The sequence below is a fragment of the Lissotriton helveticus genome, chromosome 2_2 (assembly GCF_964261635.1).
Source record: "Lissotriton helveticus chromosome 2_2, aLisHel1.1, whole genome shotgun sequence".
Classification (NCBI taxonomy): Eukaryota; Metazoa; Chordata; class Amphibia; order Caudata; family Salamandridae; genus Lissotriton; species Lissotriton helveticus.
In genome coordinates, this window is record NC_136060.1 from 32849070 (window position 1) to 32873595 (window position 24526).

At 47.5% G+C, this 24526-nt stretch overlaps 1 protein-coding gene across 3 annotated transcripts in view; it reads right to left on the reverse strand.

The window, feature by feature from the left end:
* Nucleotides 1-266: 266 nt before the first annotated feature.
* The window catches only part of CFAP97 (cilia and flagella associated protein 97), a 427501-nt gene continuing 403241 nt past the window's right edge, over nucleotides 267-24526 (reverse strand). For all 3 annotated transcript variants that reach the window (XM_078678037.1, XM_078678036.1, XM_078678038.1), the window contains exon 7: nucleotides 267-1067. In XM_078678037.1, the coding sequence (XP_078534163.1) occupies nucleotides 955-1067 (113 nt within the window). In that variant the 3' untranslated portion in view covers nucleotides 267-954. The remainder of the gene's footprint in view (nucleotides 1068-24526) is intronic.

Sequence of the window (24526 nt, forward strand, 5' to 3'; positions counted from 1 at the left end):
CAGTTGTTCCAAATAGACAGCATCTGATAACAACACCGCAATTAATACATTGTCCTCCCGCAGTGAAATGTGTTTTTAAAAAATGGATTGTGCAGTGACCTGTTACACAGTAAACGTACTTGTTAGCAATAATATGCCAACGTTTCCTGCAATACGAAGTCAAGTTCTGAGATGTACTGGTAAAATGTAATGGTCAACAACACGTCCTCTCAGAAAGCTGAGGCTCCATATACACAATGATTGAGGTAAAGAGACTTTCAAAGATATGGTTTAGGAATCCTATAAGAACGTTCCTTCATTGCACATTTATCTAAAATTCAATAACTTATGAACACAAATAGCTCAGAGACATAAATACATCTGTGACAATTATATTACATAAATCAAACAATTTACAAAGTCAAGTGATGTACAAAACCGGATGTTGGTCGCCATGGTTGGAAGCTTGTAAATATGTTGAAAAGGTTACAAACCATATATCTTCTTGTTGCTTTTCACATTTAAAAAGCATACAAATAGCTTTTAATATTGGAAAAGATAGAATTCTTAGCAACACCTTGATCGAATATATTTTACAGACAGTTGCAAACTGATGATTAGTTCCACAACCACAGTAGCACATTACGTTTCATGCCAATATAAACTAACTTTACAGTAATTAGGTACCAATAAAAATAAGGTTCATATTCTTATCATCTCTGGCACGGAAATCCATCAAAGGAACAAACTCTTCAAAAAGGTGTGGAAGTAATGAGGTACACTAGGATACACCCATCTGAGGGCCTATTTATATTACATATACTTACATATAAATATAAGCTTGGACATTAAGAAATAACAGAGTGAAGTGAGCATTCAATCTGAATCCATTTTTCTTTATCTATTTCTCCCCAAAATATCACAGTGCACTTTATTCAGCAAGTTTAACTAGAAATTGGACGGCAGAGTCGAAAATTACAGCCATGCTCCCCGGACATTGCTGGATTTAGTAGGGCGCAGCAATGCTGCAGTTGATGTACTGGATACGGACCTTTCAGTTCGGAGAGCACTTGACGCTCTTGAAGAACCTTAAGAATACAAAAAAACAATGTTAAGCCTCTTAACCTTTTTTACACATTTTTCTTACCACTTTAAAACAAGACACAAGGAAGGAAGCCAGCAGGAGTTGTAAAGAAGTTCGTTATGCGGTTTTATGTAAGCCCTAAAATGGAGACGGAAGGATACTTTCAAACAGCCGACAGCATTATGCAAGATTTTAATACTACATTGGGCTGAGGTAAGAGATGACAAACTCGCAGCCAATGGCGGAACGGGGCTGGCTGAAAAAAGAGTGTGGGAAGGGGCAGACCCAAAATTCCACTCCATGTATATTGTTAGTACGAAGTTTATTTGACAGCTATGCTGTCAAACCCTCGTAATAGTAAGTCACTTCTGGTCAGGTCTTCCAAGGTCAAACAATTTCAATGTTCTTTTAATAAAAGAAAAATGGGTAAAACATCAACTGCAATAAATACAAATTAAACATTGCCATTATCAACAACACGTGCAACCTTGTTGTCAGATCAAAATGAATGCACTGTTTGGGAGAGGAACATTTCAACCAGGAATACATTTTTACATTTCAGTTTCAAGAACTATCCGCCAATTACATTTTCTGTCTTTCCAGAATTAATTTTGGGATTCACAAAAACGGATCTGTGTACTCAAGACACACCATTCACACAATCTTAACTCACCTCTATATTTCTGAAAATGGGAGTAGGAACCACTGACAGTGCTTGTTGGACTGCCCATACAGTAGGAGCCAAGAGAACCCAGACTGCTGCACTATGTAACTATACTTGTACATTCTACCCAACTCGTGCTCAAAATGTACTTGCAATAGAATTTGCAGTTGTTAAGGACAGACATTGTATGTTAAAAAAAGAATAGTGTGTAGAGATTTTGTTTTAGTTGTAACATTATAAATGGCTCAAGGGGAGGGGGCGTGGCCAGCTAGCCATCATGGCGGACGCAACCCTGTAGTGCTCCGTCCATCGATCCCCTATTATCCGGAAAAATACTCCTGAATGTGCCATTTACAATACGACTACCCAGGACTGGAGATCGGAAGGCACGCTGCGCCAGTGGAAAGCTGTGTGGAGGAGCGAGGTGCTGTGGGTGACTCGCGCGCGCGGCCCTGCTAACGGTGGGGCCAGGCGCGGACATTTTGGAGAAGAAGATGGCTGCCCGCTGTGACAAGTCTGCCCTGTCATAGTGGCGGAGTCCCAGACATCCCCGCGGCTGGGCGGGAGAAGTGATTCCCTGCCGTCGGAGCACTGGTCCCTTGCTGAGGTATCCCCCGGACTCCTTACGGGTGGCCCGAAACTGATGAGGTGCGCGACTGGCGGCACCCGTGCGAGGCAGCGGGGTCCGTGAGCGGAGGACAGGCCCCTGTGTTGAATGTGACAAGGCGTTCGGACGCCGTGAGGCTTGCGGCTCGCCCTTGTCCCCCTTCATTTGTCGCGCGGGACACCAGGTGCTGTGTGCGCCTTACCTGCGAACCCAGGTGCTCTGAGCTGAGTGGAGCCGGCGGCGGTGGGGTGTAGACCTTGCCAAAAACTGAAGCGCCGTCGTGAGCAAGGGCTGGGAGAGCCCCTGCAGCCCGTGCAGCTTGGACAGTCATCGCAGCATTGAGAGAGCTCCCCTGTGCCCGGAGTCCTGGCGCTCTACTGCGGTGTTCTCTGCGCCTTCTATTGACCCGCTGGGTCGGGCGCGGAAGATTAGGCACGCAGCTGGGAGTGCCTGTGGGGACGCCGGCGGCTGTGTGCTGTCTCAGAGCCCGGAGCGCTCAGGAATTTGGGTGCTGCAGAGACTACAGCATACCCTTGCCCACACCCATCAACTACATAGGACAGCCTTCGTTATAAACTCACCACCCGTGGATACAGGTACTGTGATCTGAATGGAGCCAGTGGCTGTGCGGCGAGATAAGTAGTCACCCCAGGCCCCGTGTGGTGTGGAGAAACACAATGGGCAGCGATCCCTAACCTTGAGTGGGAGCTTTTGCCCTGAAGGCTGACAGGTATAAGGCACACTTCGGAGACAATCTTCTCATGCGGAATAGACCACCTGGCTGGAGCTTCTGAGGGACACTGGAGAGTGGAAAAATAGGGGGAGCGCAGTGGTGGGGCCCGGCGGGACCAATTGAAACGCTGCTGCCCGTCGTAGAGGTGTAGCCAGAGGCAAGGTGACAGCCCCCGTGGCCTGGACGGTTGCGGAGGGCCTGTAGTGGCTTTAGGGGAATGGCCTGCGAGGTCAGAAGTCACCGGAGAAGGGCGATTGGGACATGCTGGTGAGGCGACTGAAGTGATAGCGCAGGCGAAGTTCCCTGTGGGCGGCCTTTGGGATTTCTGGTTGGTGCTGGCGGGACCTTGCGGCATTTGGGGGCCCCCATGAAGACCTCTGACTGGGACTTGAGTGAATAGGCAGGCGACACGCTACCAAATGGAGGAGTGTTAGAGACACTGGTGGAGAGAGGCTGTTGTAGTGCCCACTATCCCATCTTTTGGACGCCGTTGCTGCTGTGCCACTGGTTGCTAAAGACTTGATGCTGGCTTAGCTGAAGGAGTGTTAGAGACACTGGTGAAGAGAAACTGTTGTAAAACCCACTATCTCATCTTTCGGACGCCACTGCTGCTGTGCCACTGGTTGCTAAAGACTTGATGCTGGCTGAACTGTCCTGGATCTGAGAAGTGAGCGCCACTGGGCCTGAGTGAGCCTACACTACTGGCAGACGGAGCATATCTTCCTGTTGTTGAACAGAATTGTCAGAAGCGATCCACGGATTGCACGGTTTGGTGCCTAGAGTACTACCCATAAGGGGTACAACGAGGTGAGACAGCCGCATACAACACCTACCTGACCTCGTCTCCTAGGGGATCTTCTGGAGTGAAGACCAGTTGGCTGAGTCATTATTGACAGCACGTTGTTCGCTCTTCTTGTAACCTGCGAATGCCCACAGTGCAACAATTGGTGATGGGCCGGATATGCGTGCTACCAGCCTTGATCCTGTACAGGGGACTAAGGGGGAAATGCTGGAACCAACGACCACAGCCCTGGTGGCCAAAATGGATTCCAGAGCTTCTGGAGCTCTGGTATTTGGCACACTGATCACACTGGCACTTAAGGAGAAGGCTATCATATAACATCTCTAGCACGCAGTCCCCATAGGCAACATATTGCCCTAGTTCAAGATCCGTCAGTGTTACAGAAGTTTGGACGCCCATTGCGAAATGACCGCCCCAGATGTTCGGATGTTCTTAGTTTGTTGTATGCTGTTCTATCTGATGCAGCATTCCGACGTAAACATGCAATCCCCTAGTCTCCACGTCCCACGAGATACCCCATCCCTGGTGCCCCTGTCGATCACCATAAACAGACATGACATGTGCTGACATCATTACATGGAACATACATGGTGTGTACACACCGACGCGCCGTTGCTCCATTTTCGCGTATCTCCAGCGTCACTCAGCTGCAATCGCCCTGTTGCAGGAAACACACATGACCCAGCCGGAACTTGACAGACTGCGTAGGCGTTGGAGAGGGCACATCTATGGCACAACATATTCAGCTCATGCGAGGGGCACACTAATCTGGGTGAGGGCGGGCACCCCATTCACTTGCAAGGACACCGTGACAGACCCCGATGGCAGATACACCCTAGTGAAAGGGACACTTAATGGCCAGCGGATATTATTAGGCTCCACATATGCCCCAAACATAGATCAATCCTTGTTCCTAGTGAGATTTTCCGTAATATTGTCACCTTACGTTGGGCTGCCCTGGCTGTTGGGAGGGGACTTCCATTCGGTCCTTGATGTGCACATAGACAGGTCCTTCCCGCCACTTCGGACTGCGATGGCAGCTTCTAACGCACAAGCGCTTGCGGACTAGTTGTCACATTGGGCAGTACTGGATATATGGCGCGTCTTGCATCCCACAAATCGAATTTACTCTTATTACTCTGCAGTTCACGGTTTACATGTGAGGTTGGATCGGGCGGTGGGCTCACAGTCCTTGGTCCCCCTGGTTGAAGTGGCAGAATTCCTGGGTAGGACGCACTCTGATCATAATGCTTTACGGCTAAGACTGAATTGGGATCCTGGCCGCCCCCCCATACCCACCTGGCGCCTCCAGCCTGCTGCACTGGAGGATCCAGACTTCCGTGCATCCCTGGGGTCAGCTGTCCTGGAATATTTTGAACACAATGAGGGGATGGCGAGCTCTGCACTGGTGGAATGGGACACCCACAAAATTGTCATTAGGGGACACTGCCTCGGGGCCACTGGGTATATACGTAAACAATTGTCCTTGGAGCTCACTCGTCTAGAAACGCAATTACTCCAATATGAAGTTGAAGGGGAGAGTGGGGGTGGTCGGTCAGAAAACTTAGAGGATCTCAGGTCGCAACATGCGGATCTTTTGGAGAGATTAAGATGCCACAACTACGCGGCCCATACAGCTCGCACACACGCCAAGGCGGACAGGACGGGCCGACTTTTGGCCTGGCTGTTGAAGCAAGAGAGTCGGCATGCCCCAATCGGAGCAATCCGCACATCAGAGGGCCCTCTAGTATACACCCAAAAATAGATACACAAAGTGATGGCGGACCATTACGCAAAACTGTACCAATCCAGGGGGCGTTGCTGCGAGCCTGATCTGGAGAGTTTTTTCGCAACTATCCAGTTACCAACAGCCTCAAGGGCGCATCAAGAGGCACTTAACAGTCCCCTTACTCTGGAGGAAATCAGGGAGGCGATCGGATCCATGGCGCCCGGGAAGACGCCGGGACCGGATGGCCTGCCGGCTGAGTATTACAAGGCGTACCGGGAAGTTTTGACACAATGCCTGCATACTCTATACTCCCCATCCCTGACGGATAACACACTGCCGCAGTCCATGCGAGAAGCCTATCTGGTGTCTCTCTTCAAACCAGACAGGGACCCTGAAAACCTTGGATCATACAGGCCTTTGGCGCTCCTAAATACAGATTACAAAATCTTTGCTAAGTTGTTGGCAAACTTGATCCCCCAAATTGGTCCATAGTGACCAAAATGGATTTGTACCCAAACGTAGTACGTCGTTGAATTTGCGGAGGTTCTTTCGGGTGGCAACAGATAGTGGGAGGGACTGGCCTAGAGCAGGGTGCCTGGTGCTGGACCTCGAGAAAGCTTTTGATTGCTTAGAATGGAGTTATCTTGCGGTGGTACTGCTACGATATGAGTTAGGCTGGGAGTTCCTGCAAATGGTGGGCCTGTTATACAAAAATCCCACAGTCTAGGGCCATACATCTCAGATGCCATCCCGATATGAAGAGGAACCCGGCAGGGATGCCCGTTGTCCCCCCTACTGTTCGCGTTGGCCATCGAGCAACGCTGGGAGATGGAATACCCCTAGGTGATATAAAGCACCAGGTCTCGCTGTACGCAGACGACCTCCTAGTCTTTGTGAGAGATGTGGGAGCTATCCTAGTTCGCTTAGAGCACATCTTGCGCGACTTTGCTGCTCTCTCTGGGCTCATGGTAAATGTCCATAAATCCTGTCTTCATGCGTTTGGGGGAGATACCAGGCACCCGGGTTATGTACTGGCTGGCACACAGGTGCAGTGGAAAGCTGATACTTTCCTTGTATCTGGGTATCCAGATTTACTGTCAACCAGTTGACCTCTTTTATAGTAATCTGGGTCGTGCGGTAACAGCCATCAAGTCATAAATGAGCTTCCTCTAACAGTCACAGGTAGAGTGGCGTTATTTAAATGGTGGTCCTTCCGCGTCTCCTGTATCACTTCGCTAACCTACCTTTATATGTCCCGGCAGCCTTCTTTAACAAACTTGCTGCACTCCTTAGAGATTTCCTTTGGGGTAACGCGCGTCATAGGATAGCGCTGGCAAAGTTATACTTTCCCGTGGACCAGGGGGGCCTAGCTGCCCCCTGCTTCGAACACTACTACTTGGCTGCACAATTGCAGTGGATAGCCCAATGGCTCGCGGACAGAGGCCGGGATGATATGGCGACCACAGAACCCCCCCCTATCCTTGGGCTGTATCACTAAGCTCTTTCACCCGGCTGCCAAGCTACCAGCGCCGGCTCCCCTCCTCTTAGCAGTGGCTTACAAATGTTTCCGTCGCTGCCTACACGTCACCATGGGCCTGGTTCCCTACGCACCTGCTATACCGCTAGTGGGTTCTCCTAGCGGGCTTGGGGCGCTCCTGTCTCTTGAGCTTTTGGAGTAGCATGAAGCAGGCAGACAGACCCTAGTGGCCCTGTATCAGGATGGCGCGCTTCTACCATTTGAATCTCTTACTGAAGAGCTGAGGCTTCCACCGGGACACTTTTTAAGACATCGTTCTCTGATCACCACACTAACTTCTAGGTGGGGGGACATGAAAGAAGTGCTGAGTCAGCATCTCACCATACAGTACCTCCACGTTATGGGACGAGGCTGACACTTAATCCGTTTGTTTGCGGCATCCCTCCGCACACATGCGGCGATAAAGTTAGACTCACTCCGAGGCAGGTGGGAAGTAGATTTGGGGCGGCGGCTAGAGGACAGAGTGGGAAAAGGTATTGAAGAGCCCTACTCGCATTCCCAGAAACATGCGGTTCCGTCAGATTCAATTATTCATAATTCACAGGGCGTACCTCACTCCCGAAAAGATCAATAGGTTCTTTCACTGTGTGGACGCGGCCTGTCCCCGTTGTGCGGAGGTAGAGGCTGGCCTAGTGCACATGCTGTGGGACTGCCACACACTACATACCTATTGGCGGGCTATCAGTGAGAGACTCTGCGCATGCACAGGGCGTAACATACCCTTTCAATGGCCTGCTTACTTACTGCATCAATTTCATAGGACCCCTGCCACAAAGGTCACCTCTCGCTTCCTAGACCTGGGGCTGCTAGTTGCCAAGCCCCTCTTAACGAAGTGCTGGAAACCGCAATCCCCACCACACATAAGGGCGTGGAGGTATTCCCTCCTGGCGTGGGCCAACGCGGAGGGACTGGCTATCACACAGGAGGAAACGCTGGGCCTGCGTAAGACACCCATAGCAGCGCAAAGGGAGGGTCTACTTCAAGCCCTCATACACATGGAGGAGGGCAGCGGCCAGTTGAAAAGGGAGGCATTTCTACAATCTAAGATAGGTAGTATGTCAGGTGCACCCTCATCCCACCACGCAGGCACATTCATGCAGTCCGTCAGTTGGGAGAGTTGTAGCTGTATGCGGTGGGTGACGTAGCAGCTTTATGGAGTGCCGCCGGACGGGCTGTGAGAGACGGGGGCGGGGGGACAGTAAACAGTAATGGGGAAGGGGGAGGGGGGAAAAGCGAGTGGGGAACGGGGGACAAAGTGAAGAATATGCAACCAGAAGTCGGACTTAACTGCTGTAGTTTGGGGCCTTTTTGGGAGTTACTGCTTGTTTTTCTATAGCATCTGTGTGCTCACATGAACTGTATGACCTGTGACACTTTGCAAGTGGAACCACCAGAACCACTTTACAAATGCATAGTTAACTTTCTCTCCGCCGTCATGGCCTATCTGCTATGGCCCTTCATGGAACGATGGTTATAATCTTACCAGGATCCACGGTGGGCATTCCCGGCTCATGGGTGGGGCTTGAGAGACTTTGTTCAACGATCCTAGATGTGGTTGAAATGATTTGACGGATATTATTTCTCATGCATATGTCAATGCTTTGTTGAAACACAATAAACAGATTTAAACACAAAAAAATGGCTCAAGGGGAGGGTAATGAAAATAGAAATAAATTTCAGTGTTTGGAAACAAGTGAGAAAAAGCTCAAGTCAGATACGTTTTTGTGTCGAAGAAAGGTCCAGTAAAATTTGTCAAGAACAAGTGATTAACTAAAGTAAGATAAGTACAACTGAGGTAGGTTTTAAGAGGATGTACATCCTCTCACATCAAAAGCAAACAAATTATTCTAACTGATCCCTCAGAGAAATGTTATTTAAGGCTACACATTTGTTTGCAAAACGTTTTTTCAAACTTACATTCTTTTATGTTTTTTATTTTGAAAGCAAACAATCACCAATTTTTCTTCCCATACTTCTGCATGTATTTTCATATATTTTGTTAAATTTTACAAAGCGTTAACATTAATCTTGCCTTAGTAACTGAAAAATGCACCACTTACACATGGTGAGTTCAATTGAGCATTTAACCTTTTATTCCAGCAATCATAGCTACCTATTTCAGTGAAATTGTGTTGTGCCTCCCCAAACCTATTGGTTAATTTTAATGTTTCTTTTAAAGATACAGATTGGTTCTCAACAATCTGATTTTTATAGGTAAAAGTTGTGTTTTTGGTAATGGGTCACACAGGTAATTCACACTATGGTTTGTTTCTGGTAAGCACCTTTTTTTTTTTTTACTATTATAAATCCTTCAGGTCCTGATGCAAGTAACTTACAGTTTATATTCCTGAAAAGTGTTGACACCATCTATAGGATTCTGATAATTTCAAACAATGGCAGAGATAGTGACAACACATCCCAAAAAGGTTATTTAATGTATGATCAAAGGGATAGAAGGAGACACCGGGAACATCACTTGTAATATGGTCCACTTCTGCGAAAGATAAATTGAAGCTGTAGGACAACTGCATTTGGACGATAAACCACCATACCCATCGTAACAGTGCAGATTTGTCTTTGCTACACCTGCATTTTGTCAATGCAAACTATCACATTGCATCAAATGATTAACCAATCAATCAATCATATAATTTGTAAAGTGCACTACTCACCCGTGAGGGTCTCAAGGGCTGGGGTGGGGAATGCTTCTACTGCTCGAAAACCCAGGACTTGAGGAGTTTTCTGAAGGTCAGCAGGTCTTGGGTCTGCCGATGGGGACGTTGTTCCAGGTCTTGGCGGCGAGGTGGGAGAGCGATCTGCCGCCGGAGGTCGCTCTTCGGAAGCGGGGTACTGTGGCGAGGGCGAGGTCGGCGGAGGGGAGCTGGAGGGTGGGGTGTGTAGAAGCAGAGTCGTCTGTTGAGGTACATTGGTCCGGTGTTGTGGAGTGCCTTGTGTGCATTGGTGAGGAGCTTGATGGTTATCCTCTTGTTGACCGGGAGCCAGTGCAGGTCTCTCAGGTGGGTGTGATGTGGCTGCAACGAAGGATGTCGAGGATCAGGCGTGCAGAGGCGTTCTGGATGCATTGGAGCCGTCTCAGAAGTTTAGCCAAGGCTCCTGTGTAGAGGGTGTTTCCGTAGTCCAACCTGCTGCTGACGAGGGCCTGGGTGACCGTTCTTCTAGTTTCAGTGGAGATCCACTTGTAGATCCTGCGGACATGCTTAGTCATGGAGAGGCCAAATTTCTGGCTAAAATGGCTGAAGTCATCAATCCCATCGTGAATCCTGTTTTGAATCGCTCTCTTGAAGAAGGGGTGGTTCCTGAGGTCTGGAAGCAGGCGATGATTATCCCGTTACTTAAAAAGCCTGGACTGGATCCGGAAGTGTTGGCCAATTACAGGCCCATTTCGCTTTTGCCCGCCTTTGCCAAGATCCTTGAGAAGCACGTGCACAGGGTGCTCTCTGATTATCTGGAATCTCATGACCTGTTGCACCCCTCCCAATCCGGCTTCCGCGCCAATCTTAGTACCGAAACAGCTCTTCTGGAAATCTCGGAGGCTGTTAAGGAGGTGCTGGATTCAGGTGGTAAAGCGATGCTTGTGATGTTAGATCTATCGGCGGCTTTCGACACCGTACTCCACGAGGGTCTCCTCGCCAGACTTTCGGAGATCGGTCTGAGGGGGACGGTGCTCGGCTGGTTTCAATCTTTCCTGGCCGGCCGGCGACAAACGGTCTGGGCCTCCACTAGCTCCGCCGTGATGCCGTCATTAGGGGTCGGAGTCCCTCAGGGCTCAGTGTTGAGCCCGACTCTTTTTAACATCTTTATGACCCCCCTGGCGGCTTTGGCGGAGTCTTTCGGGGCCCATATCGTTTCCTACACCCAGCTCCTTTTCACCTGCCAGAAGGGAGCGGATTTCGATGGAGAGAGTATCCAGGGTTGCCTTGGGGCTGTTTTTAATTGGTTCCATCTAAACAGCCTCAAGTGCAACTCTGATAAATCGGAGGTACTCTTTTTTGGTTGTAAAACAGATCCAGACTGGCAAAAATGATGGCCTGCGAATATGTTTCCTCCTGCAGCCTCCTCCCGGATAGCCAAGAACCTGGGAATTAAGATAGATGACGGTCTAACTCTGCGTCCCCAGATTCTAGGGCTTGTTGGCACTTGTTTCGGGCTTCTTCGGATGCTCCGGAAGTTCCTGCCTATACTATCGGAGGAGCACAGGAAAATAACGGTTCAGGCCATAATTGGATCGAGAATGGATTACTTTAACATTCTCTATCTTGGCCTGCCAGAGTATCTGCTTCAAAGGATGCAGGTGGTCCAGAACTCGGCTGCACGGGCCATTTATGGATTATCTGGCCGTGCTAGAGTTTCGGGCCTACTGCAGTCACTCCACTGGCTCCCGATCCGGAAGCGGATAATGTTCAAGGCGTTGACCTTGGCTCACAAGGTTTTATATGCTTCTGGAGCTAAAGACCTTCAGAGAAGGCTATCCTTCTATCATCCGGCAAGGGCTCTGAGGTCCGGATCTTTGTGCCTTGCCGTGGTTCCTCGGATAAAAAGGGCACGCATTGGAGGTCGGTCTTTCAGTCTGCTGGCTCCGCAGTTGTGAAACACCTTGCCAATGGCACTGCATAGTACCTCCAATTTGTTGGCGTTTAGGAAGGGCCTCAAAACCTGGCTCTTTACCCTGTAGGTAGTAGTTTCTCTCTTTTTGGTTAGGTCTTCTGTTTATCTTTTCTGCTCTGTTTTTGCCTGTTATGTTGTGATTTCAGTTACAATAAAGTGCCGGGACACTCTATGAGTAGCCGTGCGCTATACAAGATTCAAATAACATAACATAACAGAGGGTGGAGTAGAGGATGACCCCTAGGTTGGGTGCGTGGTCGGTGGGTGTTTGGGTGGTTCCCAGTGCGGTCGGCCACCAGAAATCGTCCCAGGCCGAAGGGGTGGATCAAAGGATGAGGACCTCCATCTTGTCAGAGTTCAGCTTCCGTCGGCTGTTCCTCCTCTATTCAGCGAAGGCCTTCAATTCTTTGTGAAGGTTGGTTTTGGCGGTGTGGGAGTCCTTGGTGAGGGAGAGGATCAGCTGGGTGTTATCGGCGTAGGAGATGATGTTGAGGTCATGCCGACGGGCGACGTGGGCGAGAGCTGGCATGTAGATGTTAAACAGAGTTGGGCTGAGGGATGAGCCCTGGGGTACACAGCAGATGATCTTGGTGGCTTTGGAGCGGAAGGGGGTAAGGCGGACGCTCTCTGTTCTGCCAGAGAGGAAGGAGGTGGTCCAGTCTAGGGCCTTCTCTTGGATCCCAGCATTGTGGAGGCGTGTTCGTAGTGTGTGGTGGCAGACCGTGTCGAAGGCAGCTGACAGGACCAGGAGGATGAGGGCTGCCGATTCTCCGTTGTCCAGCAGGGACTTGATGTCATCGGCGGTGGCAATGAGGGCAGTCTCAGTGCTGTGGTTGCTGCGGAACCCGGACTGGGAAGGGTCCAGGATGTTGTTCTCCTAGAGGTAGCGGGTCAGTTGTTCGTTGATGGTCTTCTCGATGACCTTTGCCAGGAACGGGAGCAGGGAGATAGGCCAGAAGTTCTTGAGGTCCTTGGGGTCCGCCTTGGGTTTCTTGAGTAAGGCGTTGATCTCAGCATGCTTCCAGCTCTCCGGGAAGGTTGCTGTGTCGAAGGAGGTATTGATGACTTTCCGGAGATGGGGTGCAATGGATGTGCTGGCTTTGTTGAAGATGTGGTGTGGGCATGGGTCTGACGGAGATCCGGAGTGGATGGTGTTCATGATCTTGATGGTGTCGTCGTTATTTATGTTGGTCCAGGAGAGCAGGCGGTTGGTGCGGATGGTGGTCGTTGGGGCGGAGATCTCAGTGGTTGTCGGGGCAGTCGTGGATGTCTGCGATCTTGTGGTGGAGGAAAGTGGCCAGTGAGTCACACAGGTCTTGCGAGGGTGGGACGTCGTTGGTGTTGGAAAGTTCCTTCACAATGTTGAAGAGCTCTTTGCTGTTTATTGTGTTTTATTTCACTTGGCTTGTGGCCTAAAGGAAATCCTGTACAAATCTACTGAAATCCTGGCATAAAACACTCAGACCCCTCGGAGGGCATACAGGAATAATGCATTTGTGTAATTTAACTATGTATAAAAAAGAATGTGTTAATATGTGAAGTGATTAGGACTAGAATATGTTTAAAATTGCAGGGATTTGAAGTGGATCATTAATTATGTGGAATGCATTGGTGCTTAATTCCACGGAGGGATTATTTGAGGTTAGTTCCAGCGGTGTTTTTTATTTTTCTTAAGGTAATCCACTACAGAAACTCTTTGTTTTCTTATTTGAGCGCAGTTCCTCATCTAATCGGTTTGGATATGATGGACCGAAGAAGTCTGACCAGTCTGCCTTCTAGCCCACCTTCACTGAAAGGGGACAGAGAAGGAATAACCGAGAATAGGCACGTATTGCTGGACAAATGAGTCATAAAATAAATTCTCCAATCCAGAATGCAAACAAAAGACGCTGTCCATACACAGCTAACTCCTTTCTCAACACTATGCATAGAAGTGTTTTGTAGTTTGCTTTGAAAATAGAAAGATGAAAAAACAAATAAATTGCATTCTATTTTTGCTAATCGCTGAAGTAAACTGGGGTGGTCGTTTTTGATAACCAGACAATGGGTAAATGAAACCATATGGCGTTTTAAGAAAGATTGCAGTTGGAAAACGTTCTTCAAATGAGGGGAGGGTAAGTGAAGTGGTGGTCATATGCACCTAGCCAAAAGGAAACTGTGGTGTAGATCCTACCTCTAAAATCAGAAAGGGGATGACTTTGTAGTACAAGATACATGCATGTGAAAAGGACTGCATGGATATATTTTTAGGTCTAAATGAACCACGTATCTTGCCAATTCTGTAACTTGCAATCAAAGAATAACATCAGTTATGATGCAACAAGACAACGTACATCTGACAACGCTGATTATGTACTACCTCTTCATGTGGCGCTGCCTTATGACACAAAAAAGATCTTGAAGGGCAGTTTGTCTGTGACGTGGGTATTCTCAAACATTGTTATGATGCCCAGACTTGGAAGAGTTCTGGCAGAGAGTTGTCAGGGTAATCAAACCACTTGTCGATGAGCCAGTAGAGCCAGTAGAGCTAAAATGGTTATTCTTTTCAAAGAAAATACAAACAGACTGTGTACAGCACCTGAAAGGAAGTATTTCTTTTTTTACTTATTGAAAACAAAATAAGAAGCACCAGCGTTTAACGATTGACTGAATTTAGCATCAATGGAAAGGGGCAAAGTGCTCTTAACCTGTTTAACAGAACCTAAAATAGAAAATTGGTCCCAATTTATATTGTGCGTGATCAGTTCAGATGAACGTAATTCAACTTATAGAAGGCACAAGGATCAAAATATTAAGGGTAATATAAACTTTTGATATTTGCAGGCCATTCAGACCTGCAATGGGCAACAACTTTGAATTAATTTCAAAGTGTGAGGATATTAAATTGAAGAACAAGTTACTTACCTTCGGTAATGCTCTTTCCAAGCAGATTCCTCACCTTTTGAATATGCCCCAGGCATCAGACTGTATCAGTAATCTTTTCAGCAGTACTTCTGTGCGCTGGTAGGGGATGCTGTGTGGCTCCACAGTGATGCCATTCTCCTCCGGAAATGATGTGCGAAGGCCATAAAGGTGCCACTCTCACACACTGACAGTTGCTTTCAAGTCCACCGCACTTGCCCACACCCCCAGACGTAGAGCCCCAAAAGCAATTTGGTGTGACCAATGTGCAGATCGGTGGCATACAGGAGTCCTGAGTTCCACTTAAAGCAGAATGTGTCTCCGAGCAAGAGAGGACTTGGAAACTTCCACGTGCATAAGTGCGGACATAGCGCGTTCTTGACTGTGCTGAACAGATCAAGCTAAGATTTTCCCCATTTGCAGAAGAGACCTTGTAACATCTACTGGTGTAACTTTCACTTGTGATCCACAAGGAGCCAACTGCTGAGGTCGTCCTCTCTCACATTCAATGATACAGCTAACTGGTTCTCCACCGGGAACATTTATTGGAGGTCTAGCCATTTTCAGCGGAGCAGAGCCTCCTGGCACAGGGAGACACACCACCATGCTCTGCTTGTTGCAGTACCACATGGTGGTGGTGGTCGTGGTGTCCGTGAGCACCTGCTTCAGCCTTCCCTTCATGGATGGAAGGAAGGCTTTCAACACAAAGCAGTTAGTCCTCAGCTTCAGAAGGTGCATATGGAGCCGGAACTCCACCGGAGACCAGATCCTCTGATCTCCACCTCAGCTAGATAGAAGCACCAACCCAGAAGCGATACATCCATCACCACTGCCAACCCTGGGTGGGGAAGGGAGAGGAGTCTGCCGCTGCGGTTCAGTAACCATCACAGCAGCTCTTTTGCACTCTCCTCAGAAATATAAACATGGTCAGAGAGGTCCCCTTGATATTGGGGCCACTAAGACTTCAAATCCCATTGCAAATCCCCCATCTGCCACCTGGTGTGCTCGACCAGCAGGATGCATGAGACAATTAGTCCCAGCTGTATCAGAGTCAACCTCACTGAAATCCAGGACTGAAACCGAAAGACTGGGATCATAGCCTGAATGTCCTGGACTCTCTTTCCCGAGGGAAAGGCACAGAAACCGAACTGTGTCCAGAATGGCTCTGATGAAGGGGAATGTTTGAGAAGGAGTCTGGCGTGACTTCGGCACATTGATAGTGAAGCCCAACAATAACAGGACGCTCACTGCAGTCTAGAAGTGGTTGCCGACTGCCTCGAGTAAGCCAGTTTTCCACAGCCAGTCGTGAGGTAGGGAAAGACGGGAATCACTGTCCTCTAAAGGTGTGCTGCCGCCACCTTTATCATTTTTGTAAACACCCTAGGGGCACTCGTGAGACTAAAGAGGAGCAGAACGGACTGAAAATGTGCCTATCCCACCACAAACCACAAGTAGCACCGATGGGCTTGCAGAATGGGAAGATGTAAATAGAGGTTCTGTAGTTCCAAGACCACCATCCAGTCTCGAGAGTCGAAGGCAGATGAGACCTGGACCAGAGTGAGCATTTTGAATAATTTTTCTTTCCAGAGGAAGGCTTTGAGAGTGTGTAGGGCGAAGTCCTATGTTTGTTTTTGGTCAGGTATAACCACTGCGGCACAATGGAGAGATGTTCTTCCCTCAGTCGCTGGGAGGACGGTGGAAGGTGACGCAGTGAGAGAAAAAAAGATAGGGAATATCCCCGCCAAACAATTTGCGGAGTCACCCATCTTCCAACCTGGTAAGAGTCATCAGAACCTGCCTCCCACCGGATGATTGTGGTCCACTAAGAGCAAGCGAGAGCGATTTGGTAGGTGCCACTACAGGGGACATAGTGGACTGGGCTGCAAGTTCACCTTGACCGCACGGGCTGTGGGCACCACAGCCTTGATTGCAAAACTGCTGGAAACCTTGTGGAGGTTTGATTGGCTGGAATTATGAAGTACCTCTGCCAAAATTTTTAAAGGTGTAGAAGGGCAGACTGGCAGGCAAGATGGGGCAGATAAGTCCAGGTAGCGTGGTTGCTTCGGCCCCTTGGTTCGGCTCTCCATGAACCGCTCAAGAGCGGAGTCTGCCTTGTCCCCAAACAGGTGAGTCCCATCAAACAGCTTGTCCATGAGGGAAAACTGGACATCGCGTGGAAAATCGGTGGACTGCAGTCAAGCATGGTGGCAAATAGAGACACTGGTGCCAATTGCCTGTCTGATGGAATCTCTAGGTTCCTAGAGACAATGAATTGCTAACTTGGCTGCGTCACAACCATCCTGTATATTCTGGGCGAGGACAGGTTAGCGATCTTCAGGAACACCTGGGAGCCACCAAATCCCAGAGTGAGTGGGAATAGTACCCCAGCAATCAGCAGGCATTCACAGATTGTAGAGTCAAGCTTGTAGACAAGAAGATTTTTTTTCCAAATGCCTCCACTCAATTTGACTCCCTATACTGGTGGGTAGTTGGGAACGTGTTAGGATTAGTTTTGCTAGCAAAAACCTAACCTACTGCGGAATGGAACCAAACCAAATTTGGCAGAAAGCTAGATCTTGATCTAGAAAGCATACTTTTTGTGATTTGATGTAAATCATCTCAGTAGGCTCGAAAACTTTGTATACTTCACGCAACGGAGGATGAGCAGGCCAAAATATCTCAAAATGAGATCTGAATGATCAAGAAAAATGTGGCGGCAGTCATTTTGATACCCAGGACTGAGTCCCCAGTCATGAAAAAAATAGTTTAAAAAATATAAAATGAAGAGGGTAGAATAGGGATACTTCACCACCCCCACCCCGGCCAAAAGAATTCACAAGCTTGGGCTCCTGCCCCTTCACAAAATGAAACTCCATCCCGTTAACCAGGTCCTTTGGGGTGGCGGGGGCACATCCTATTTCATAGCGGAAGGTGGCATGGGGCACCCCCTCCCTGAAGCGCTAGGGTCCCTATTCCCTAGGGCCGATATCTAAATGAAGAGGAGGTGGGCACAGAGCTTATTTCCCAAGAAATGGGATCTCCAGGGCCAGGATTGGCTCAGGGAGGGGGAACGCATCACCCCCTCCCCGTTTAAAGTAATATCAGCCTCCAAAGGATTGGCTCCCCAGGGCAAGTTCTGGCTTGGGCGGAGGCCATAGGCCCCACCCCTTTCAATGAATTTCATCGCTGGAGGATGGGGTCCTACAATGGTTCAGGGAAGGGAGGCTGCCCAGTCCACTTCCCTAGATGACATTTTATCCATGGAGAATGAGGTCCCCGGTGCCAGAATTAGCTTGGGAAAGGGGCAGCATGCCCTCCTCCCCTTTAATTGAATTCCAGCCCGGGGTACAGAGTTAGCTAGGTAGGGGGAAAGCATGCCCCCTTCCCAATATCATTTTTTTTTTTTTTTGGCTCCCACCAGCACTCAGGGGAACGGGTGGGACTGCAGGGGCTAGAGAGTGCATGTTGTCCTGGGTTGGCTCAGGACGCCCACAATAAAAAAAAAATCTGGAAAAATGTATAATAAATGAATAGCAAGGAAGGAATTGTTTCTTATCTGTAATACCAGTTCTCTCTCAGAGGAATCACCTTTGAAGTCATAAGCACTGAATAGTCCCGCCCACGTTTGGGGATCTCGGAGCACTTTTCCATAGTATATCCTCTCGCCTTACTCCAGGAAGTCCTGTAGAAACACTTAAGAAAATGGTGCAGCCTATGAAGAAGGTTACAATGGCCAAATGCTTTAGATTGTCCTTCAAAAGGGTCTAGAAACTCACATATATGTATATTTAAAGACAATACTTTGCAAATAAAACTGCTTGTATCTTTCACAAACCCTTTTTCTAAAAGTAAAGAAGAATGGATAGCAGGACAGTGTAGCCCTATAGGCCGTCATCATGCGAGTGTAAAAACAGCATCTGTGCCTTTAAGGACCCAGAGACCACCAGTATCCCATCATTCCCAGAAGGTAGCAGTTGCTTCAGTTCTTTCTGACGAGATGTAGCAGTGACAGATAGGTCCAACAATCACCTCAGTCTTTTCCACCGGGCAGGCATGTGTGTTGCTTATGGCTTTTAAGTAGATTACCCTGAGAGAGAACTGGAATTACGGGTAAAAAAACATTCCTTCTCTCGCAGGGGCTCTCCATTGATAGTCATAAGCACTGAATGGAATAGCAAGCCCATCCCCATCAAGAGTGGCGGAAAAGACCGATGAATGACAGATGACCAAATTAAGCAAAAATTATCTCAGGGAGGCCTCTCCTACTTGAGCATCTGTTCTAGCATCCAAGTCCACACAATAGTGTTTGGTAAACATGTGAACATATGATCGTGTAGCTGCTTTGCAAATTTCAGCCAAAAGCACATTTCTCATCAAGGCCGCAGTATCTGCTTTGCCTCTAGCATAAAGAGCCTTTGGTCAAGTGGATAAAATCTAATTAGTTTTTTGGTAGCATACTGGGATGCAAGATACTATCCATCGGAAGATGAATTGTTTGGAAGTGGTTAGACCTGGACGGGCCGGGCCATAATTTACAAACAATTAGTCCAATCTCAGCAAGTCGAGTGTTTTGTCTAGATAAAACTTTAAGACTCTCCTAACATCAAGGGAATGGAGAGTTCTTTCAGCAGCAGTTTAAGGATAATGAACAAAAGTTGGTAAGAAAATCGTCTGATTGACCTGAAAATCTGAAATTACTTTTGGAAGGAATTTAGGTTGAGTCCTCATCACTACCTTATTGGAATGAAAATCGGCGTAAGGTTTGTGAGACTACAATGCCTTGATTTCGTTAACCCTACCCCCTCATGTGATCGCTACGAGGAAAGTAGTTTTCCATGAGAGATGTTGGAAGGACGATTTGTGAATGGGTTCAAAATGTCCTGCATGAGGCATGAAAGAAGTATATCGAGCTCCCAGGGACGAGAAGGATGCCTAATGGGAGGGAAAACCTTTTTCAACCCTTCTAAAAAGTCTTTGATAACAGGGATTTTGAAAAAGAGGTCTGAATAGGAAATTGTTTGTAGGCAATAAGAAATACCAAATTAACCTTTATGGAAGAGAATTGTGAACCAGAATTTGCCAAATAAATTAAGTATGGAAGAATGACATCTTCTTGGCAGGTTGTTGGGTCCACGTTCTTATTAGAACACCAAATGCAAAATTGCTTACATAAGAAGGCATAGGCTGATTGAGTTGATGGCCATTTATTCTCCTTGAGTATGTTCATGCAGTCGTGCGGAATGTTCAAGTGTCCATACTGAACTAGCTCAGGAGCTATGCTGCCAAATTCGAGGTGGAGAGAATGGGGTGAAACATCTGCCTTCTGAATTTCATTAGAAGATCCAATCTGCACAGCAGCTTGAGATGTGGATGCTTTGACAGGTGAAAAGGAGCAATCTTGCCTCTCGAGTAGGACAGTTTGATGAGGATTGACAGAAGCAGGGGGATTGGAGGATAGAAGTAGAGAATTATGCCCGACCAGTCGATACATAGGGCATTCCTTGTTGTCCGTGGTTGGAAGAACATTGAGGTGAATCATGGGCATTTTTTGTTTTCTGCAGTGGTGAACAAACTGATGTGTGGAGCATCCCACAGACTGAAAAGGTTTTGCACGAAGTAGCTGTGAAGGACCCATTCATGGTTTTCCTGCAGGACTCTGATTGAACATTATGCACACCTGGGAGATGAATTCCTGTGATCCGCAGGTCTCTGGTATCAGCCATTTTCAAAGTGTCTAGGCCTCGTGAGATAAAGGTCTGACTTTGTTCCTCCCTGCTTGTTGAGGTACTACATGGTTGTTATGTTGTCCATCTGAACAAGCATGGATCGAATCAATAACAGGAGAAAATCTTTCAACACCAGGTGAACTGCGCAGAGCTAGAGGAGATTCATGTGGTAGGTCATCTCTCTCGGTGACCATGTTACTTGGATGTGGAGATGATCCATGTGTGCTCCCCATCCTAATAATAAGGCATTCTTTACTGCGATCTAGGAGGGAACATCCTGATGGAATGGCATCCCTTCAAGCAGATTCATCGGAGAGCACCTCCATTTCAGAGACTGTGCTGCATGGGGGTGGGGTAAATTGTGATCATGTCCTCCCAATTGCAAGTGAGTTGGTCCCACTGAGCTGAGAGACATTCCTGAAGAGGAAACATGTGGAGACCGGCATTCAGAGTTAGGAAGATGCATAAAGCCACTGAGCTGAGGAGAGAAGTCACTGTCTTCACTCTGGGATGAAAGGCTTTTTATGAGAGAGTGACACTTCAGACATAACAGTCTCTCCTCCGAAGAACACACTCTTGCCGGACTTCTGTCGATGGAGGCTCCCAAATAATGCAGTGTCTGAATAAAAGTAGATGTTGACTTGAAATGATTGATTTGTAGCCCTAATCTTTGAAGGAGATCGCCTGTCCACTGGTAACGCTGATGGGCTTACTGATGAGTCGACTCATTGCTGAGCCCATTGTCCAGGTAGGGGTAGACGAAGACTCAATGTTTCCTGAGGTGGGCATCTAAAAGAAAGTTGATATTTTCCCCCTACGAATTACCACTTTTTAAAAGTAGTAAAAGGTAGGGGAAAATATGTATAAGATATATATATATATATATACTGAAAAAACCATAGGTTTCAGGTACATTATAGTTAGAAATGAGCATTTAAAAAACCTTAGAAATTCACTGAAAAAAACATAGGTTTCAGGGACGTTATAGTTAGCTGGACATTTCACTCTTACAGAACCATAGACATGCCACCGTTATAGTTAGTACAGCTAACTATAACTCGCGCAGCCGCAATGCACTGCTCATGACGTCACATATTACATCATTTATGACATGGACAGTGACATCACTGATGACCTCTCAAATGACAGTAGTATAGTTTAACAAGGGAACCCGTTTAGGTAGCTGAGGACCTCGGTTAATTAGTACTTTTATCAAGAACACAGGTCCTAAGCTTAGCAAATAATTCTGTAAATGGCAAACATAGACTTAAATAAGAGCTATGGCTTGTTTTTCTCCAATGTCCAGCCGGACAAGGAAATATTTATTTTCCAAAAATTTTAACAGGGATTTACGAATACGTGAAACACGACATTAATCAAAAAACTGGGCACAAGCCTGTACCAAGTCAGGGAAAGAGAACAATAAAGGGAGAAAGATAAGGAAAGTTAAACAGGCAAAAGAGCTGGAGCAAATGGCGGCTTACAATACAATGCAATCTTGTGTAAGCACACACAAACAGACACTGCAATAGATATATACAGTCGAGACATGCAGTTCTGTTAAAACAGTCCGACGTGACGTTTCGATCCCTAGCTCCGAATACTAACTGGGATCATCTTCAAGACTAGTGTTTATGCTTTTGCCTGAAATGTTAAAAGCCTGTGGGAATAAACAGGAGGAGGAAGGAGGGACAATTAGATGTTTAGCGATCACAATAAGAATTGAACATGTGATCCACTTTTACGTGGTTTCATTAGTGACAAGGTGCTCAAGTGAACTTTAGGGCAGTGACAGCTGTTAAATCAGTGTTGTGGCTGCGACGATGGGTCCGCGCAAGGGTGGATTGAGTATCTAGTGATATGTGAGGGTGAGCGCTGCCAGCAGACAGAACACGTGACTAGCAAGGTGGCTGCAGGTAGGAGTGATGGTGCTCGGGGGGGGTAGATCGGTCAACGTTTCGGAGTGGTAGCCCAGAAGTTGTGAGAAACAACGTGAGAGCATATCGGCAAGGCCGTGGCGAGTCGGCCGACTCATTGCCGTGGTGCCATTCTACAACTACCGGGGGTCGTATAGAGTGTGCCGCTAACGCCGTAATACCGCGTAAAATACTCGGCCAGTGTGAGAGAATGCAGTAGAGCATAGACGGCCGACTCATTGCCGTGGTACCATTCTACGACTGCCCTGGGACGTATAGATTGAGCCTCTAACACCGTAATACCGCGTAAAATACTTGGCCAGTGTGAGAGAATGCAGTAGAGCATAGTACTGACCTGATCGCAATCAACAAGGGAGGGGCATGAAGGCGTATGGATGTGAAGCCTTTGTGGTGAAGTAAGTCACCTGTTGGTGTTAGGAGAGCCAGGTTATAAAATCATTTAGAAAGCGGGAGCGTAACGTAACCAAGGGTATAGTAGGGGAGTTACCTTAGCGTGTCCATGCAGAGCCTGGAAAGGCTTCTGTGAGTTAATGGGCGGGACGGCAGCGATGCTTGTCGGTATTCCTCTTCCTGGTACGGAAAGCCTGTTGGGTCAAGACAGGCCATGAGGAACTATATAGTGGAGTGGAGGCACTTGTTAAAGGGGCATGCAGGGACGCAGATTTTACCTGTGACTTTTTGTCTGGGGCCCAGTTAAAATGGTGAGCCTGGAGAATGTATAAAGGGCGGCTGCAAGGATATGTAATCCGCTTCCAACTGATCCTGTGAAGAGTAAAAGATGGGAGGAATCAATACAAGGGCATATACTAATAGCGTTCTAAAAGGAAAAGCGGGGCCTTGGTGGGCCAGGCAGTCATACCTCAGTGGGATCGCGTGTCAGCCGTAGTCCCGTCCGTCTTGCTCGATGGCAGATGACTGGGGGCTCGGCGGGAGTGATCTTATGGTGGCGTTCACCCTGTCGGTAATAAAAATAGCCGAGGGACTAATGTCGACAGGACGCCAAGCATGTGGGTGCCATTTTGGAAGGGTGAATAAGAGTGAAAGGGTGAAAAGGCGGCGGACATCTTGGAGAGGGTGAGGGAGTCTTCTGGGTAATACATGAATACATATTGCATAACAATTAGGTACACCAGCTATTTCGAACAGATAGGATTCTCAGTTTTGATTATCGATCATTATCTGTAACAATAAACAGGTGAAAAAGTCAAGCAAGGGAGAGAGCCTTTTATATAATCAGCCCCTAAGGAATTGGACAGACATGAGGACATTGATGGTTGGCACAGCCGAACCTCGTGGTGTGCCTTACAGCAAATTGGTCCAATCTTCAGATCTATTTAGTCCGTCTTGTATGGAGTTGAACTGAATGATTGACTTGAGCTTTAGCAATAATGTCATGTTACCACCCCTTGGTGGTAATTTTAGTACCTTTAGAACTGTCCACTTTAGATCGTTCTCAGTGTGTCTTGCAGCTGCGTAGAGGTCAACCAAGGGGGCGTTCAAGGTACCGCATCGAATGCGGCTCCTGTGTTGTCCGATCCTGGTTCGAATCTTTTGTGTTGTCTGTCCTTTGTAAACTTTCAAGCATGGGCACTGAATCAAATAGATCACATTTTGTGTATTGTAATTCGAGAAGGAGTGGCTGTGGACAGTGATGTTGTTAAATGTAAAGCTTTTACCTTCAATTGTCAGATTACACTTGTTACATCCACCACATTTTGAGTGACCAACAATGGGGGAAAGACCCCATACAACATCAAGAGTAGAGGCAGTGGGTGCGCAAGGTAGGGCTGCCCTTACAAGATGGTCTTTAAGGTTCTTGCTTTTTTTGAAAGCAAAGAGAGGTTTGTCAATATCCAGGATGCCTGAGTTGATAATAGGCCATTGTTTGAGTATTGTTTTCCTCAATTTGTGTGAAATGGGTGAGAATGTGGTAACGCATGCAATGGGTTTCAAGTCCTTTTTCGGTTTAGGAGTTAGTAGGACTTCTCTCGGGCAGTACCATGCTCGTTTCGAGGCGTTTTTTATAATTTTTTGGGGGTACCCACGTTCTTTTAGTTTGGATGCAAGAACTGCTGCTTCTTGGAAGTAGTCGTTTTTGCATGAGCAGTTGCGTCTTATTCTCAAAAATTGAGAATAAGGCTAGGAGTCCCGTAGGGCCCTGGGGTGGTTGCTGCTGTAGGCCAAAAGATTATTCTTCTCTG